The sequence below is a fragment of the Anomaloglossus baeobatrachus genome, chromosome 6 (assembly GCF_048569485.1).
Source record: "Anomaloglossus baeobatrachus isolate aAnoBae1 chromosome 6, aAnoBae1.hap1, whole genome shotgun sequence".
Classification (NCBI taxonomy): Eukaryota; Metazoa; Chordata; class Amphibia; order Anura; family Aromobatidae; genus Anomaloglossus; species Anomaloglossus baeobatrachus.
Genome location: NC_134358.1, coordinates 178,936,102 through 178,955,321, shown reverse-complemented (window position 1 = coordinate 178,955,321; position 19,220 = coordinate 178,936,102). Strand labels below are relative to the sequence as shown.

The 19,220-nt window shown below is 44.9% G+C and overlaps 1 protein-coding gene across 4 annotated transcripts in view; it reads right to left on the bottom strand.

Moving 5' to 3' along the window:
- Positions 1-19,220, bottom strand: part of MTCL1 (microtubule crosslinking factor 1) — a 238,040-nt gene that overhangs the window by 83,841 nt on the left and 134,979 nt on the right. For all 4 annotated transcript variants that reach the window (XM_075314532.1, XM_075314533.1, XM_075314535.1 and 1 more), the window contains exons 4-5: positions 5,251-5,310; positions 337-1,656 (exon numbers count right to left, since the gene is read on the bottom strand). In XM_075314532.1, coding sequence (XP_075170647.1) covers positions 337-1,656; positions 5,251-5,310 — 1,380 coding nt within the window. The remainder of the gene's footprint in view (positions 1-336; positions 1,657-5,250; positions 5,311-19,220) is intronic.

The window sequence follows — 19,220 nt, the reverse complement described above, 5'->3', positions numbered from 1 at the left end:
CTCAGTGATACTAGAGACTGTTTTGGAATCTGATACTGCTAAAAGTAAATGACCCCCTATAACAGAGGGTCAGCTAAGCTGTCGAGGATGTATCTGACGACAAACTTGTTGACAGTTTCTGTTAACGACCCGCAGACTATAAAGCTAGTCTGGACTATAATACAAGATATAACTTACGACCAGTACATGTAGATTAAATGTGTATATAAACTGTACAATTGTGTTGAAAGGTGAGCGTGCAGTTTAATATTTTAGTTTTCCAATACTAGTTAGCTGGGGAAAAAACAGTATCCATGTGTTAATGGCAAAAAATGTGAATACACAACATCTAGTTACCTGAAAGTCAGTCATCAGATCCTTTCCAAGATTTCCAATAGGGGAATCTCGAGAAGCTGAAGTCAAGTTGGACAGGAAACTTGACGATTCAGTGAGGTTTGGCATTGGGGAGAGATCTTCTCCATGCTCCTTTAGACCTTCCCCCGTATCTTCCATCATGTCTAGAAAACTATTCAATTCTTTCCTGAACACTTTCATTTTATTATTTATGCTGTTTAAAATCTCTGTTCCAGCAGCATCTTCCTTTTCTTGAGAAGTCTTCAGCACCTCATCCACAGATCCTCCAATCATCTGCATCTTGGCATCATAGATTAGGCTGTCTGTGTCTGAAATAAGACGGTCTAAAGTTTTCCCCAGTAGATCGGCCTCATGTTTTATGCTTGTAAAATATTGTGCGTCCTCTTGCTTTTTAGCCAGTTCCATGCAGAACAAGCCACCAACTTCTGATGGTTTTACACTTTCAAAACCAGAAGTTTTCTCGTAGGCATCTTCGGAATCACTCTCTCCACCAATAGGTCCTTCCCTCTTTGGTTGAACAAGACGTCCATCTTCACTGTCACTTTCCTTTTTCCCTGCATCACTTTCGGCATCACTATCCCTTGGACTTGCAGTACGCATTCCCAGGTGTGAGACAAGGTCATAGCGTTGCACATTTGACAGCAAAACTCTATTTTCGTATTGAAGTTTCATAACTTTAGCACTTAGGTCACTTATCTGGATTCTAGCAGACTTTAGCTCCTCCTGTAAAGAACCATTGCATTTGGAGGAATTGTCATCGATCCAGACGAGGTCCTCAACTGGTCCAAACTTGAATCTATTTAGCTCTGTTGTAAGTTGCTTATTGTGATCCTCTATCTCTGAAATGGATCTCCTCAAGAGGTCTGCTTCCTCCTCCACGAATTGGAGATGGCGCCGCAGCTCTGTGGCAGATTCCATGGAATCACCAAATGGTGAGGTAGGAATGCTTGAAACATACTCCCTGCTTAGAAATTCTTTTTCGTACTGACACCTGAGGTCTTCCATTTCTGCTTTAATGCCCCTATTTTCCACTTCCAGCTCAACTATTTTTCTCCCGAGGATATTTGCCTCCTCTTCTACCAACTTCAGACGCAGTTTTAGCTCAGCTTCCCTAGTGCTGGGTGGACCTCCACTTTCCCCCGTTGGGAGAGGACTTTCCACATCTCCGTAAATGGACTTGTATTTCTCCAGTTCTTGCTCTAGTTCATCTTTCTCTTTTCCAAGTTTGGCCATTTTCTTTCTCATTAATGCTGCTTCTTCCTTTGCAAATTGTAACTGGCACTTTAGATCAGCATTGTCCTCCTGGGCATTAGGAAATATACATCCATGTTACATTTCTGCTATTATGAATACATTATCATGGCATATTAAATTAGATGACAAACCATAGGCAAAATTAGGCAGTATTTCAAATTCTTATATTTAACCATCTGTATGTTTTATTTCCCTTAAAATACTTTTCACAAATTTCGCGAAAATCTACCAAGATGTGGTTTCCTGTGGTTTCCTCTATCTGATCATTGAATATAACATAAAAAGACCTGGATTACTAATGTATAGGTTCCCGCAGATGGAATTATTCTCTCCTGGACTTTCAAGTCAAGTAAGCACAGTGGCAAGTATTCCCAAAATAAAAAACGAGACAAAAATCCATTCAATTAGATGACATCTCAAATTCTACAGAAACTTTAAAGTGTGGTGAGGTGAGTATTGCTCCTATTTAGTTTTTTAAGAAAACCAATCTGAGCATTTTGGGACAATATTTTACCTAGAAGACACCCTTTTAAGCACCAGTAATTCTAATATTGTAATACACATACTACGGTAAATTGAGTAAAACATTGCCTTCTTGAGCACTGACTCCTTCAATTCCCCCCCAAGGACCTCACAATGCTATCACTTAAAGGGGTATTCCCATCTCCAAGATCCTATCCCAATATAATATTAGCAAATACCTCCGATCAGAAATATAGTATAGTTCTCCTGATATAGCCATGTCTCTTACTTCATGGGCTGGTCATTTTAGCTTAGGTATCCATGATTACAACCACGTGCAACTAACTATCTAACTAACTGTTACTATATGAGTGGTTGTAACCATGGTTTCCTAAGCTGCAATGCCCTGCATATGAGGTAGGAGATATGGCAATATCAGATGAACTATACTACATTTCTAATAGGAGGTATTTGATAATATTCTTATTATTACACCTAATATATATTGGGATAGGATCTTGGAGATGGTAATACCCCTTTTAATTTCAAACCTTCTTTATAGCAATGAATATATTAATCTTACAAACCTGACTGACCAAACCCATCATAAGCATGATATCCAGAACTTCCATCAAAGACAAATACTGGATAATGGGGAAGGGGAATGTTCAAATGCATTAATGTTCATAATCAAGATGTACAATTTCCCTTCCTTATCTTCACTCATTTTGTGATCCATGTACTACAGCATACATTTTTACATCATGTACAGTATTGGTTTTGCGATAGTATTTTATTAATATCTAAGAGTGTCCACAAGGATTAAAGGCAGCCGCCCCCCTTACTAATTAGCAGTGAAGGGGGTGGGACTAATCAGTGATTCCTCTCCCTGTATAAGTAAGGGTACCATCACACTTTAGCGACACACCAGCGATCCCACCAGCGATCTGACCTGGTCAGGATCGCTGGTGCGTCACTACATGGTCACTGGTGAGCTGTCAATCAGGCAGATCTCACTAGCGACCAGTGACCAGCCCCCAGCCAGCAGCGACGCGTGGAAGCGACGCTGCACTTGGTAACTAAGTTAAATATCGGGTAACCAATATAGTTACCCGATATTTACGTTGGTTACCAGCGCACACCGCTTAGCGCTGGTGCACTCCTAGCCACAGTACACATCGGGTTAATAAACAAACATTTGCTTATTTACCTGATATGTAACTCCGGCTACGTGTGCAGGGAGCAGGGAGCCGGCACTGGCAGCGTGAGAGCGGCGGACGCTGGTAACGAAGGTAAATATCGGGTAACCAAGGAAAGGGCTTCCCCTGGTTACCCGATATTTACGTTGGTTACAGCTTACCGCAGGCTGCCAGATGCCGGCTCCCTGCTTCCTGCACATTCAGATCGTTGCTCTCTCGCTGTAACACACAGTGATGTGTGCTTCACAGCGGGAGAACAACGTCAAAAAAATGAACCAGAGCAGTGTGTAACGAGCAGCAATCTCACAGCATGGGCCAGATCGCTGCTCAGTGTCACACACAGCGAGATCGCTAATGAGGTCTTGCTGTGTCACAAAAACCGTGACTCAGCAGCGTTCTCGCCATCTGTGAAGCACCCCTTAGGGTATACAGATAACGGTCACTGAATAGCAGTGAGGGGGGTGGGACTAATCAGTGATTCCTCTCCCTGTATAAGTAAGGATACCCAGATAACGGTCACTGATTAGCAGTGAAGGGGACAAGACTAATCAGTGATTCCTCTCCCTGTATAAGTAAGGATACCCAGATAACGGTCACTGATTAGCAGTGAAGGGGACAAGACAAATCAGTGATTCCTCTCCTTCTATAAGTAAGGGTACAGAGATAGCAGTCACTGATAAGCAGTGAAGGGGGTGGCACTAATCAGTGATTCCTCTACTTCTATAAGTAAGGGTACCATCACACTTTAGCGACGCTCCAGCGATCCCACTAGTGATCTGACCTGGTCAGGATCGTTGGTGCGTCGCTACATGGTCGCTGGTGAGCTGTCAATCAGGCAGATCTCACCAGCGACCAGTGACCAGCCACCAGCCATGCGTGGAAGCAACGCTGCACTTGGTGACTAAGGTAAATAATGGGTAAGGAAGCAAAGCACTTCGCTTGATTACCCGATATTTACCTTGGTTACCAGCGCACACCGCTTAGCGCTGGCTCCCTGCACTCCTAGCCAGAGTACACATCGGCTTAATAAGCAAACCGCTTTGCTTATTTACCCGATGTGTACTCCGGCTACGTGTGCAGGGAGCCGGCACTGGCTGCCTGAGAACGGCGTACGCTAGTAACCAAGGTAAATATCGGGTAACCAAGCTAAGCCCTTCGCTTGGTTACCCGATATTTACCTTGGTTACAGCTTACCGCAGGCTGCCAGAAGCCGGCTCCCTGCTTCCTGCACATTCAGCTCGTTGCTCTCTCGCTGTCAAACACAGCGATGTGTGCTTCACAGCGGGAGAGCAATATCCATAAAATGAACCAGGGCTGTGTGTAACGAGCAGCGATCTCACAGCAGGGGCCAGATCGCTGCTCAGTGTCACACACAGCGAGATCGCTAATGAGGTCACTGGTGCGTCACAAAAACCGTGACTCAGCAGCGATCTCGCTAGCGATCTCGCTATGTGAGAAGTACCCCTAAGGGTATAGAGATAGTGATCACTGATTAGCAGTGAAGGGGGTGGCACTATCAGTAATTCCTCTCCTTCTATAAGTAAGGGTACAAAGATAGCGGTCACTGATTAGGACCACCCCCTTGACTGTATGAGCATCTTTTCCCATAAAACTATATATCAGTCTGTAAGCTTGTACTGTTCTATCACATTCTGCTAGCAGATCATACTGCATATGATAGTTCATAATGATAGGGTCCCGTTCATATCTCGTCTCTGTGGGGGTCTGGAAGGTAATGAGATTAATATTGATATTCTATGTTCCATGGTGTTTACAGCTAAAAATCTAATATTACAGATGCAAACAGATGTTTTTAATTACACAGTTCATGGTTTTATGGCTTAGATTGATTTATTTGTGGTAGCCTAGTATTATATATACTGTATTAGAATTTATGAACAGATCTGAAATATCCCACTTCCTCTTCATCCATCCAAATAATTCAATGATAATGGTTTAAAATAAATCAAAATTCAGATACCTGACTGGAAGTCCTTTTATCTTTGTGCATCTCTCGACTTCCTCTTCGTTTCAGTGTGGTCTGAAAATAAGATAAAACTTCTGGTTATTCAGGAATATTGAACCTGCCGAGGAGCAGAACTGTATATTTAATTAATGCAATCAGAGTCTCCTTGTGGACAGTGCTAAGTGAGTGTAGGGAGACTTATAGGCCATGTAATGCTCCTCTGGGAATTTCAATATGCAAATAGCCTCTTCAGAGAAGAAGACTAGAACTCTAGTGCTATCTGTTTAAAGTAGCAATCCTGATGTTGACTCATTAAATAGGTTATCCACTACTTTAACATTGATGGCCAATGCTTAGGATAGGTCATCAATGTCTCTTCAGCCGAGGTCTGACACCTGACACCCTTGCCGATCAGCTGTTCTTGGCCCTAGCATCAGGTGGATGGAAATGCTGACTCTTGAAGCTGCCCAGTCTTCTGATAGTGGCCACGGCCGGGTAATGCACCTCTGCCTCCTAGTGATTTGAATAGGAGGCAGATGTGCAGTGCCGTGGCTGCTATGAGGAGACTGAGTAGCTCCAGAACTGAGAGTTTCCGGCTGCTTGCCGCTGATGGGATCAAGAACAGCTGATTGGCGGGTGAGCCGGGTGTTGGACCCAGGATGATCAGACATTGATAACCTACCCTAAAGCGGGCTTTACATGCTGCGACATCGCGAGCGATAGCACCTGCCTCCGTCGGTTGTGCGTCACGGGCAAATCGCTGCCCGTGGTGCACAACATCGCTAGGAACTGTCACACATACTTACCTGCCTAGCGACGTCGCTGTGGATGGCGAACCACCTCCTTTCTAAGGGGGCGGTTCGTTCAGCGTCACTAAGCGGCCGCCCAATAGAAGCAGAGGTGCGGAGATGAGCGGGCCCACCTCCTTCCTTCCTCATTGCGGGCGGCCGCAGGTACGGTAATGTTCCTCGTTCCTGCGGTGTCACAAGTAGCAATGTGTGCTGCCACAGGAACGACGAATAATCTGCGTCCTGCAACAGCAACGATAATCGGAAATAGAACGACACGTCAACGATCAACGATTAGGTAAGTAAATTTGATCGTTAACGGTCGTTCCTGTGTTTCACATGCAATGACGTTGCTAACGAGGCCGGATGTGCGTCACAAATTCCGTGACCCCAACGACATCTCGTTAGCGATGTCGTTGCGTGTAAAGCCCACTTTAGGATAGGTCATCAATGTTAAAGTAGTGAACAACCTCTTTAAAAGTCAATGCCGCATGACTTAGGATTTGAAGATGTCTTTGGGGTGTTTTTCCCTTATCAATGCAAAATAGCTCTCCTGCTTTGCACTGAGGGGTAAACACCCCAAAACATGTGTCTGCAAATGGAGTTTCTGATCTTCCTTCTTATCTTAAATCCAGTGACCCTTTAAAGGGAAGCTATTAACTGTAAAGATTGCTATTTACAATGGCACTAGTGTTCCTGTCCTCTTTTCTCTCCGAAGAGGTTATTGCCAATGAACCGGTAAATACAAATGAAAATGCCCAGATCTATCAACTAACAACTGTACTGGTAAAGAAAAATAGAAATAAAATATGTTACCACAATTACAAACTGGTCTTACCTATTCAGGAATATTAACTCTACATACTGTTACACAGCATATTTTCCTTGTCAAAAGTTTAGATATATTGTCACATCGGAGGCCTATTTTGCTCACTGAATAGGAGGTCCCTTAGGTGCAGTAAAATACAAATGGCATATAAAAGTTTAGGCACCCCTGGTCATAATTACTATTATTCTCAACAGTTAAGCAAGTTGAAATCATCACTAAAAAGGCATAAAGTTAAAGATGACACATTTCCTTTGTATTTTAGAAAAAAAATTAAAACAATCTCATTTTTTACATTTTAAAAATTACAAAAAGGAAAATGGGCAGATGCAAAAGTTTGGGCACCCTTGGAGTTTTCTGTGCTCTGATAACTGACCAAGGTTTCAGACCTTAATTACACACACTACATTCGTTAGGAAAGGTCAAGTGATACAAATTTCACAGCTTTATAAAAATCCAGCCTGGTGCCAAAAACAGCAGCCATGGGTTCTTCTAAGCAGCTGCCTAGCACTCTGAAAATAAAAAAGGTGGAGTCCCACGAAGCAAGAGAAGGCTATAAGAAAATAGCAAAGCTTTTTCAAGTTACCCGTTCTTCAGTTTGAAATGTGATTAAGAAATGGTTGTTAACAAACACAGTGGAGGTCATGATAAGGTCTGGAAGACCAAGCAAAATATGTGTGAGAGCTACTCATAGGATTTCTAGAGAAGCAAATCAGAACCCCCCACTTGACAGCAAAAGACCTTCAGGAAGATATGGCAGACTATGAAGTTGTGGTACATTGTTCTACTGTTAGAGACACCTGCACAAATATTACCTTCATGGAAGAGTCATCAGAAATAAAATTCTGCATCAGCAAATGAACATCTAAATAAGCCTGATATGCATTTTGGAAAAAAGTCCTGTGGACCTATGAGGTTAAAATACAACTCTGGCCACAAGGATCAAAGGTATGTGTGAAGAAAATAGAGCACAGGATTTTATGAAAAGAATATCATGATAACCATTAAGCATGGGGGTGAACCAATCCTGTGTTAGGGTTGTGTTGCAGCCAATTACACGAGGAACAATTCACAGGTAGAGGGAAGAATGTATTCAATGAAATTTTGACAAATTCTTGATGCAAACACCATCTATGAAAAAGCTGAAGATGAAAAGAGGATGGCTTTTACAAATGGATAATGATCCTAAACACACATCAAAATTCACAACTGACTACCTCAAAAGGCACAAGCTGAAGGTTTTACAATGACCCTCACAGTCCCCTGACCTAAACATCATTGAAAATCTGTGGCTACACCTCAAAAAAGCAGTGCATGCAAGACGACCCAGGAATCTCACATAACTGGAAGACTTTTCCAAGGAAGAATGGATGAAAATCCCTCAAACAAGAATTGAAAGACTCTTGGTTGCCTACAAAAAAGCATCTGTGATATTTGCCAAAGGGGATGCTATTAGGTACTAACCATGCAGGGTGCCCAAACTTTTGCATCAGCTCATTTTCCTTTTTTGTTAATTTTATAATGTAAAAGATTTTTTTTTCATCCTAAAATACAAAGGAAATATGTAATCTTTAAAGGGGTTATCCAGCTTACTTTGCCTTTTTCTTGTTATTTCACTATTAGCCTACATTGAGGCAGGTAAGTAGATAGCAACTACCTACCTGCCCTGCTGTCAGCCCCTCTCCCCGGCTCAGAGCAGTCATGTGACTGCTCCTGCCATGATTTTGCTGCTTCCTGTGATGTCACGTCGACGGGGTCTGCTGAGTTACTTTGTTGATGGGTAACACAGCAGACTTCATGTTGCCACCCTGCTGGACGGGTACAGTGCATGAAGTCCCTGCCCCTCTTCCACGTACCCTCCCACATATCCCGTAGTGCAGTGGTCTCAAAGACTCTGCCCGTAGGCCGCATGCGGCCCCGATGCTTCTTGCGGCCCGCAGGCCCCTTGATGATTGCTGCCTGTGCAGGGACCACGTAGTCAGCGCTTTATATCAGAGCACAGATTCCCGGGCGTTGTGCAGGGACGAGCTCTGTATACAGCCACTGCAATGATCAGCTGCCGGCCAATCAGAGGCCATCAGCGGATCACTGGAGAAGCTGTATAGACAGTTTGTCCTGCGCACCGCCCGGGAATCTGTCCTCTGATATAAAACGCTATCAGCGGCGGCCCCTGCACCGGCAGCGTTGAAGAAGCAGGAAACAGGCCACCGAGGGAACCAAGGCAGGTGAGAAGAATTTGTCTTTGTTTTTTCTTTCCGTGTGTGAAGAATGGAACAATAGGGGACACTACTACAGGAAAGACCATTGCTACAAGAAGAGGACCAGGAAAGGGGACATTACTATAAGAAGGGGACCAGAAAAGGGGACATTACTACAGGATGATCAGAAGGATGGGAATAATACTAAAGGATGGGTACAAGGATGGGTACAAGGATGGGGAACATTACTATATTATGGGGACAAGGATGGGCACATTACTACATTACTGTATTTTTCGGACTACAAGACTCACTTTTATTTCCTTCAAATGTTGGGGGAAAGTGGGGGGTGCGTTTTATAGTCTGAATGTAGGGCATGGCTGCGGGGAATGAGGGTGCTTCGGTGGAGCGGGTCATCGGCGGCACACGCAGGCTGTAGCAGCGGCTACCGTGTCCACGTGGGTCCGCTCATTTCATATGCATGCATCCTCCCTCCTTTCATCTCTCAGCGCTGAAGCCGGCACTGAGAGGTGGGCGGGATGATGGACGGGGGGTGTGCGTATAATTAGCAGCTGTCCCGCGTGATCACCCCTGGCAACTACAGTCTGGAGTGATCATGTGTGGCTATATTCACTGTCCCCCACACATCACCATCAGCGTGGGGGGCAGTGAATAAGTAGGGTATACTAACCATTCCCTACAGCATTGCGATGTCCTCATGTCTGCCAGCCAGCTGATCTGTGTAGAGAGCGGTGAGCACAGCGATGACTTCATCGCTGTGCGTAGGGCTCCACACAGGTCAGCGGGCAGGCAGATAGGAGGGAACGGTGACCGGCTCCACACAGGTTAGCGGTGCTGCTGCTGGCACAGACAGGAGGACGAGCGATGCTGCTGGAGTGAGTAAAGGGGAGTATAAACATTTTTTTTTTTTGTGTGCCACATGATGCAGGCCGTGTACCAGGATGGGGTTATATAGCAGGATGGGGGTATTCATCAGCATGCAGGCCATATAGCAGGATGGGGGTATATAGCAGGATGGGGGTATTTATCAGGATGGGGGTATATATCAGGATGGGGGTATTTATCAGGATAGGGGCTATACCAGGATGAGGGACATATATACAAGGATGGGATCATATACAAGGCAGGAGGATTAGTACCAGGATGGGGTACCTTAATTAGAGAATTTGGGGACATTACCCCCATAACAGTGTCAGCAGAAGATTCTCGCCCGATTACAGTGTGTCATGACCACACTGTTTGCTTAAAATTTTATTTTCCTATTTTTCTCCTCTAAAACCAGGGTGCGTCTTATGGTCCGGTGCGTCTTATAGTCCGAAAACTACGGTATATGTGCAGTGGATGTGATGTGAGGTGGTTGTGCTGTCACAGATGAGATATCACTGCTCTGTATTTCCAATGCTGGAGCGATCAGTGCTGAGCAGAATACTGACAGCCAATGAGTGTGCAGGGGGCGGGGCTGAACAGTGAGGTCGGGAGGTGCCAGCTCTGGCTGTGAAGTATGGCAACCAAGGAAAGAAAATAATCAAGTTTGCTTGAGCTGCAGGTAAATGAAGTGTCTGCAGAGAATAAAGGGATAATTCAAGAGGAACAAAAGTTAGAAAACAAAAAAAAAAATTACATAGGAATGTATATGATAATACAGCACAGATTAGCTTATGTCTTGTATGTCGCACAACTTCTTTAACTTTATGCCTTTGGCCTAAGACACACGGCATGAAAATCAAAGCGAGAGGGATGCGATAAAACATCGCTTCCACTCGGAGCAATATTAGCCTAAAGGTGGCTTTACACGCTACGAAATCGCTAAAGCGATCTCGTTGGGGTCACGGAATTTGTGACGCACATACGGCCGCTTTAGCGATGTCGTTGTGTGTGACACCTATGAGTGATTTTGAATCGTCGCAAAAACGTTCAAAATCGCTCATCGATGACATGCCCCCCTATTCCCAATTATCGTTGCTGCTGCAGGTACGATGCTGTTTGTCGTTCCTGCGGCAGCACACATCGCTATGTGTGACGCCGCTGGAACGACAAACATCTCTTTACCTGCGTCCACTGGAAAAGGAGGAAGGAAGGAGGTGGGCGAGATGTTCCGGCCGCTCATCTCCGCCCCTCCTTTTCTATTGGGCGGCGGTTCAGTGACGCTGCTGTGACATCGCTGTGATGCTGAACGAACCGCCCCCCTTAGAAAGGAGACGGTTCGCCGGTCACCACGACATCGCAGAGCAGGTATGTGCGTGTGACGCTTCCGTAGCGATAATGTTCGCTACGGCAGCGATCACCACATATCGTGCCACCGATGGGGGCGGGTGCTATCACGCTCGACATTGCTAGCATCGGCTAGCGATGTCGCAGCGTGTAAAGCGGCCTTATGTCCCAGCACCCATGAGCAATTATTTTCTCAGCCCTAATCGGACTAAGAAAACAATCGCAGCATGCTACGACTGTAATGCGTTCCTGGTTTCTCTGCACTCGCATACACCGGTGTACCGTGAGGGCAAGGCGAGAATAGTAATAGCTGGCAACAGAGGAGAGAGGGAGACAAATCCCTCCCCTCCTCAGGGCCTGCCCGCCCCCCATCAGCGCCGGCCCGACCCCCGCATCTGAGGTCTGACTGATCGCATGATCGGACCTCAGTCTCAGTGACACTCGCATAACACTCCCGCTGTGCTGCCACGTGAGCCGAGTGTCATGCGAGGATCGCATTAGTCCCCTGTGTGGCGCTGGACCTTTAGAGATAATTTCATCTTCAACTTGCTTAAGTGTTCTCAATAACAATAATTTTGACGAGGGGTGTCCAAACTTTTACATATCACAATATCTCAGACAAAAATTGCAATGCTGATTGCCAAGGTTTTCCAATGTAGGTTTTGGCAGCACAACTTCTACAGATCTAGTTAACAAGTTAAGTTGTTTCAAATGTGCAAGTAATGCAGCAAAAAAAAAAAAAAAACGCAACAAAAAACGCAACACCACAGTGCAGCAATGTGTGCTGAGATGAGTACAGATTTGCCTTATTGGCCAGGCAGCACAACAATAATTTAATTCGGCAAGTAAGGATGTGTAGTCTTTTGGATGTCGTTGATTCCCTACATTAAATAAATCAGCATAAAACTTTTATTTGGGAGCATATACTACTCTCATGTCTGCTTGTTCCATTGCAAAAAATATATACCCAATTTTCAGGCAATGGACGATTTAAGTTACATATTGGTTAAACTACAGTATTGGCAATTGTTGGTGTGTGCAATGTAGTGGGAATGGGAAACATAGCTTTGAGGTTTCTTGGAGACAGCCAGAGCGCCCACTCGTCTGTGTAGTATAACATTGCATACTGTACAGTGTAATTACTGCCAATGATACTCTATAACCCTGCCTGACTGGGTTCATGCTGGGTAAAAACAGCTCACATAAAAGCTGCTACTTTGCTCTGTGGTGGCAACGACATAAGGCATCGATGACTTGCGGAGTGCGACTTGGCTAGCTCTATATTTAGCTATAAACACAAATGTCATGGCTGCAGACATTATACACGTTATAAGGATACGGCAAATATTAGTAATAAAATCCAAAGAGCTCAAATACGTGGAAAAGGACGTCCATTTAATGGTCACAGCTGTCCGCCCATGCCTTACACAGTGAACAGCGGAGGCAGCTGTCAATCTGCTACTTGTAGGCTTACGTTCACATAGCGAATACACATTAAATACACTCCTTAATATTGAAATTGCAACACTAATGGGGAAAAGTCATGGAATTATGGATATCACAGGATGGATAGACATGTTAATGACAAGCAAATAAGGAAAAATAGTAACATTTTCAAAATGTAATAATTTATTCATTACTGAGTATGCGTGCCAGGAGCAGAAGTATACCCACTTACACGCCTTGGCATGCCATCACTGAGGTTATTAATGGTTGTTCTACCATGCTGAATGGACCTGGGCACAGAAATCCTCAAGATTTGATGCTGGCGGCTCAGTTTACAAATGGCCGACCAATGACGTCCCAGATGCGCTCAATGGGAAACAAGTCTGGAGACGCTGCAGGCTATGGTACCATGTTTAGGTCACACAGGCTGCTCACAGGAGCATGGGCAACATTGAGCCCTGGCATTGTCCTGTTGAAAAACAGCTCCTGGAACACTTTAGAGAGATGGCTGTACCACTGGTTCCATAACTGATCCATCCTATTGGGTAAGTGAAATTGTATGTCACATACAAAGCTTAAAGGGGTTATCCGGCTTATTTTACTTGTTTTGTTATTTCACTATTGGGCTATATTAGATAGTAACTACCTACCTGCCCTGCTGTCAGCCCCTCTCCCCCGGCTCAGAGAGGTCATGTGACCGCTCCTGCCTTGATTTTGCTGCTTCCTGTGATGATATGTCAACAGGGTCTGGACCTTGTAGATGGGCATCACAGCCGACGTCATGTTGCCGCCCTGCAACCGACCAGGTACAGTGCGATGAGCTCCTGCTGCTCTCATCTTTCTCCGCCCCCTCCCCACATTCCGTACTCTCCCCCGGCCCCCGTGCACTGCTATCTGTGCCATGAATGTGCCCGGGTCCAGGACAAACAGCGTTGGCCTCTCTGTCTAGGACACCGTCAGCGCAGTTTGCCACAGGTCATTGTGATGTATGGGGCCCGGGTAACTGTGTCCCCCCCTCCCCCGTGCGCTGTCTCTCTCCTCACACTGTGATGAATGCAGCCAGGAGCAGAGAGCAGTGACGTCACCTGACACCACCGAACAACAGCACTGAGCTCTGCACCACCTAGCTGTAAGCAGGCTGCCCTCGTCACAGTACGGAGGCGAAGAAAGCATGGGTGAGAGAGAGGCAGAAAAGAGAGTGCAGTGGGAGAGAAGACAGTGCACGGGTGAGATATAGAGCAGGGCGGGCGGCAGAGAAGAGAATGCAGGGGGAGAGAAGACAGTGCACGGGTGAAAGACAGAGCAGGGGGGCTTTAGAGAAGAGAGTGCAAGGGGAGAGACAGAGCGGGGGGAGGGGGGGGCAGAGGAGACAGAGTCAATGAGGGGGGACTATATATATATTATATAACTCTAGGTGTGGGTGGGTGTCTGTGTGTGTGAGTATATGTGTATATATCCTATAGACTCACATTGGGGGCTATATATAGTCTTCATTACATAGTATTCATTTATTTGTCAGGTGCTGAGGCAGAATACTGACAGCCAATGAGTGTGCAGAGGGCGGGGCTAGACAGTGAGGCTGGGTGGTGTCAGCTCTGACTGTGACGTTAGGAACAGGACGATGTCATGTGTGGTTGAGCTGAATGTAAACAAAGAGCTGCAGAGAATAAAGGGATAATTTAAGAGTAACAAAAGTTAGAAAACAAAAAAAATAATGTAGGGATGTTTTATATGACAATACAGCACCGATTAGATTAAACATTTTTTTTGGAGTTTATGTCGGACAACTCCTTTAAAGGCATCAGTGTTCATACAAACCATTACAAGGCATTTTCATGGCATTGGGCTACAAGCCAGACGCCCAGCTACAGATGTTTCATTGACCTCACTCCACGACATTCAAAGTCTATTATGGTGCAGAGGAAGATGGCAATGGAGACAGGAAAGGAGGTATATGCACTTCAGCAATCAGTCTCAAGACCAAATGGCCAACGTTATGAAGAGGCCTTCGTGAGGGAACATCTGGAACATTACACAAGTCCTACTATTGCGATTATGTTGTAGAGTGGCATAATGTACAGCAGCTGGACCCCTCTAGTCTTTAACCCAAATACACTAACATTTCGGCGTTACAATTACTTGGCAGTGGAAACATTGGTACGGCCATTAGCCTAAAGAGTCCAGGAGCCATTTTTCAACAATATAATTTCAGCTCATGTTGCTAGTGAAACTGTGAGCAGCCGGCATGGTCTAAACATACTGTCATGACCTGCAAAGTCTCTGGACTTATCTCCTATTGAGCACAACTGGAACATCACTGGTCAGTAATCGAAAAGGAAGCTGTTAGCAGAGGATCTTGATGCCCAAGTGCATTCAGCATGGCAGAACATTTTTCAGACAATGGTCAATAACCTAAATGATAGCCGTGTTCTTAAAAACGCTCATTTCACATTTAACTTTCCCTGCAAACAGGTTTACCGATCGGCGGTCGTATTATGCCATCCACAGACAGCTGTTTCGGGGTATTTGCCCCTCATCAGTGAGGGGCAAATACCCCGAAACAGCTGTCTGTGGATGGATACCATGTTTTGGCATAGGTGGTTTCCTGCCCTTCCCGTAGTTGTTCCTTCCCGGTGAAAGACCTGGCTAGTTTCCTGCCAGCGTTGAGAAACATGTGCTGGTGTCTCCGCGGCTTTCTTGTTTTTTTTTATATTATATACAGTGCCTACAAGTAGTATTCAACCCCCTGCAGATTTAGCAGGTTTGATAAGATGCAAATAAGTTAGAGCCTGCAAACTTCAAACAAGAGCAGGATTTATTAACAGATGCATAAATCTGACAAACCAACAAGTTATGTTGCTCAGTTAAATTTTAATAAATTTTAAACATAAAAGTGTGGGTCAATTATTATTCAACCCCTAGGTTTAATATTTTGTGGAATAACCCTTGTTTGCAATTACAGCTAATAATCGTCTTTTATAAGACCTGATCAGGCCGGCACAGGTCTCTGGAGTTATCTTGGCCCACTCCTCCATGCAGATCTTCTCCAAGTTATCTAGGTTCTTTGGGTGTCTCATGTGGACTTTAATCTTGAGCTCCTTCCACAAGTTTTCAATTGGGTTAAGGTCAGGAGACTGACTAAGCCACTCCAACACCTTGATTTTTTCCCTCTTGAACCAGGCCTTGGTTTTCTTGACTGTGTGCTTTGGGTCGTTGTCTTGTTGGAAGATAAAATGACGGCCCATCTTAAGATCCTTGATGGAGGAAAAGAGGTTCTTGGCCAAAATATCCAGGTAGGCCGTGCTATCCATCTTCCCATGGATGCGGACCAGATGGCCAGGCCCCTTGGCTGAGAAACAGCCCCACAGCATGATGCTGCCACCACTATGCTTGACTGTAGGGATGGTATTCTTGGGGTCGTATGCAGTGCCATCCAGTCTCCAAACGTCACGTGTGTGGTTGGCACCAAAGATCTCGATCTTGGTCTCATCAGACCAGAGAACCTTGAACCAGTCTGTCTCAGAGTCCTCCAAGTGATCATGAGCAAACTGTAGACGAGCCTTGACATGACGCTTTGAAAGTAAAGGTACCTTACGGGCTTGTCTGGAACGGAGACCATTGCGGTGGAGTACGTTACTTATGGTATTGACTGAAACCAATGTCCCCACTGCCATGAGATCTTCCCGGATCTCCTTCCTTGTTGTCCTTGGGTTAGCCTTGACTCTTCGGACAAGCCTGGCCTCGGCACGGGTGGAAACTTTCAAAGGCTGTCCAGGCCGTGGAAGGCTAACAGTAGTTCCATAAGCCTTCCACTTCCGGATGATGCTCCCAACAGTGGAGACAGGTAGGCCCAACTCCTTGGAAAGGGTTTTGTACCCCTTGCCAGCCTTGTGACCCTCCACGATCTTGTCTCTGATGGCCTTGGAATGCTCCTTTGTCTTTCCCATGTTGACCAAGTATGAGTGCTGTTCACAAGTTTGGGGAGGGTCTTAATTAGTCAGAAAAGGCTGGAAAAAGAGATAATTAATCCAAACATGTGAAGCTCATTGTTCTTTGTGCCTGAAATACTTCTTAATACTTTAGGGGAACCAAACAGAATTCTGGTGGTTTGAGGGGTTGAATAATAAATGACCCTCTGAATAAACTTTTCACCATTTAAAAAAAAAAGAAAAAAAAAAGAAATAACATTCTTTTTTGCTGCAGTGCATTTCACACTTCCAGGCTGATCTACAGTCCAAATGTCACAATGCCAAGATGCCAAGTTAATTCCGAATGTGTAAACCTGCTAAATCTGCAGGGGGTTGAATTGAATACTACTTGTAGGCACTGTATATATATATATATATATATATATATATATATATATATATATATATATATATATATATATATATATATATAAAGCCTTTCTAACAGTGAGGACAATCAGAGTGGAACAGGCTACCATGGGAGGTAGTGAGCTCTCCATCAAAATGGAAATCTTCAAGCAGAAGCTGGATAACCATATAGATGGGATGATTTAGGAAAACTTGCACTCGCTGGGAGATAAGTTGGACCCAATAGACCTTGAGACCCTTTGCAACTCTACTATTCTATGATTCTAGGATACGTGGGAAATGTCTAATGCAATAAAAAAATTATATCTATCTAAATACACGGTGGCATGCAAAACTTTGGGCACCTCTGGTGTACTAACCATGCAGGGTGCCCAAACTGTTGCATTGGCCCATTTTCCTTTTTGGTAATTCTATTTTTGGGGGGGGTCTAAAATACAAAGGAATGTATCATCTTTAAATTTATGCCTTTTAGAGATCATGTCATCTTCAACTTGCTTAAAGGAAATCTGTCGGCAAGTTTTTGCTACCTCATCTGAGAGCAGCATGATGTAGTCAAAGAGATTCTGAATCCAACGGTGTATCACATAGATTACTGGCTGCAGCCGTTCTGACACAGTGAAAGACATTAATTTTTAACATATGACAGAGCTCTGGTAGCTGTCCCCACCCCCACCAGGCTTTCAGTGTACACTTCCATAGACCAAAGCTGCTAATCACAGAAGAGGACAGAGTCTGACTACAGATCACTGCTGCTCAGACCAACTAATGATAAAGATAAGAGGCTTAAACTAACATTGCAGGTAAAGAAAAACACACTTTGAGCTAAAGGTGGTGTCACACATAGCGGCGCAGCAGCGATCACGACCAGCGATCTGACCTTATCAGGATCGCTGCTGCGTCGTTACATGGTCGCTGGTGAGCTGTCAAACAGGCAGATCTCACCAGTGACCAGCCCCCAGCCAGCAGCGACGCGTGGAAGTGTAACTAAGGTAAAAATCGGGTAACCAAGGAAAGCACTTCTCTTGGTTACCCGATATTTACCTTAGTTACTAGCGTCCGCCGCTCTCACGCTGCCAGTGCCGGCTCCCTGTTCCCTGTACTCCTAGCCAGAGTACACATCGGGTTAATTACCCGATGTGTACTCCAGCTACGTATGCAGGGAGCAGGGAGCCAGCACTGGCAGCGTGAGAGCGATGGACGCTAGTAACTAAGGTAGATATCGGGTAACCAAGGAAAGGGCTTCTTGGTTACCCGATGTTTACCGTGGTTACAGCTTACCGCAGGCTGCCAGACGCCGGCTCCCTGCTCGCTTCAGATCGTCGCTCTCTTGCTTTCACACACAGCGATGTGTGCTTCACAGCGGGAGAGCAACGAGCAAAAAATGAAGCAGGACATTCAGCAGCGACCGGCGACCTCACAGCAGGGGCCAGGTCGTTGCTGGATGTCACACACAGCGACAGTGACGGGACGTCGCTGCTACGTCACAGAAAATGGTGACTTAGCAGCAACGTCGTTGTCGTCGTCGCTATGCGTGACACCACCTTAAGAGATACAGGGCTGAACTCTCTGTTTTGACTCTAATGCTGTCTTCAGATTACATAGCAAAAACGTCCTGGCAGAGTCCCTTTTACTGTTCATAATAACAGTAATTTTGACCAGGGGTGCCCAAATCTTTACATGCCACTAATATATACAGTATATATTGCAGGTTAGTGTGTCACCGTCCCACACACAATCCCACAAGTTATGTATCATATGCTGAGCAATGAGACTAGAAAAATTGCCAAGCAATGTAAAATATTTTTCAATGCCATCTGCTCTGCTGGCAGCCTATAGAGACTTGCTTTGGCATGTTTATCTCTGCCCGTCATTAGACTAACAACACATCCACTTTAACAACTTATTACAATTATTATCTTCATTTTTCCTTTCAAATCAATGTTTAAAGGTGGATAAGTTTCTTTTTGTGCAACGACATTCTCCTAGTTCTGACTTTTCATTCCCCTTTATTCCCTAATATTACCTTGTGAGATGATAAAGGGGCTTCAGTTTGGAAAGTCCTGTTTCATGCCCCCATTAGAGAATTCTAAGTGGTACCCTGTTCAGAAGAAGAGAGCGGGTATAAAGAATGTCTCCCTCTGGAGGACCTTATCCTGCA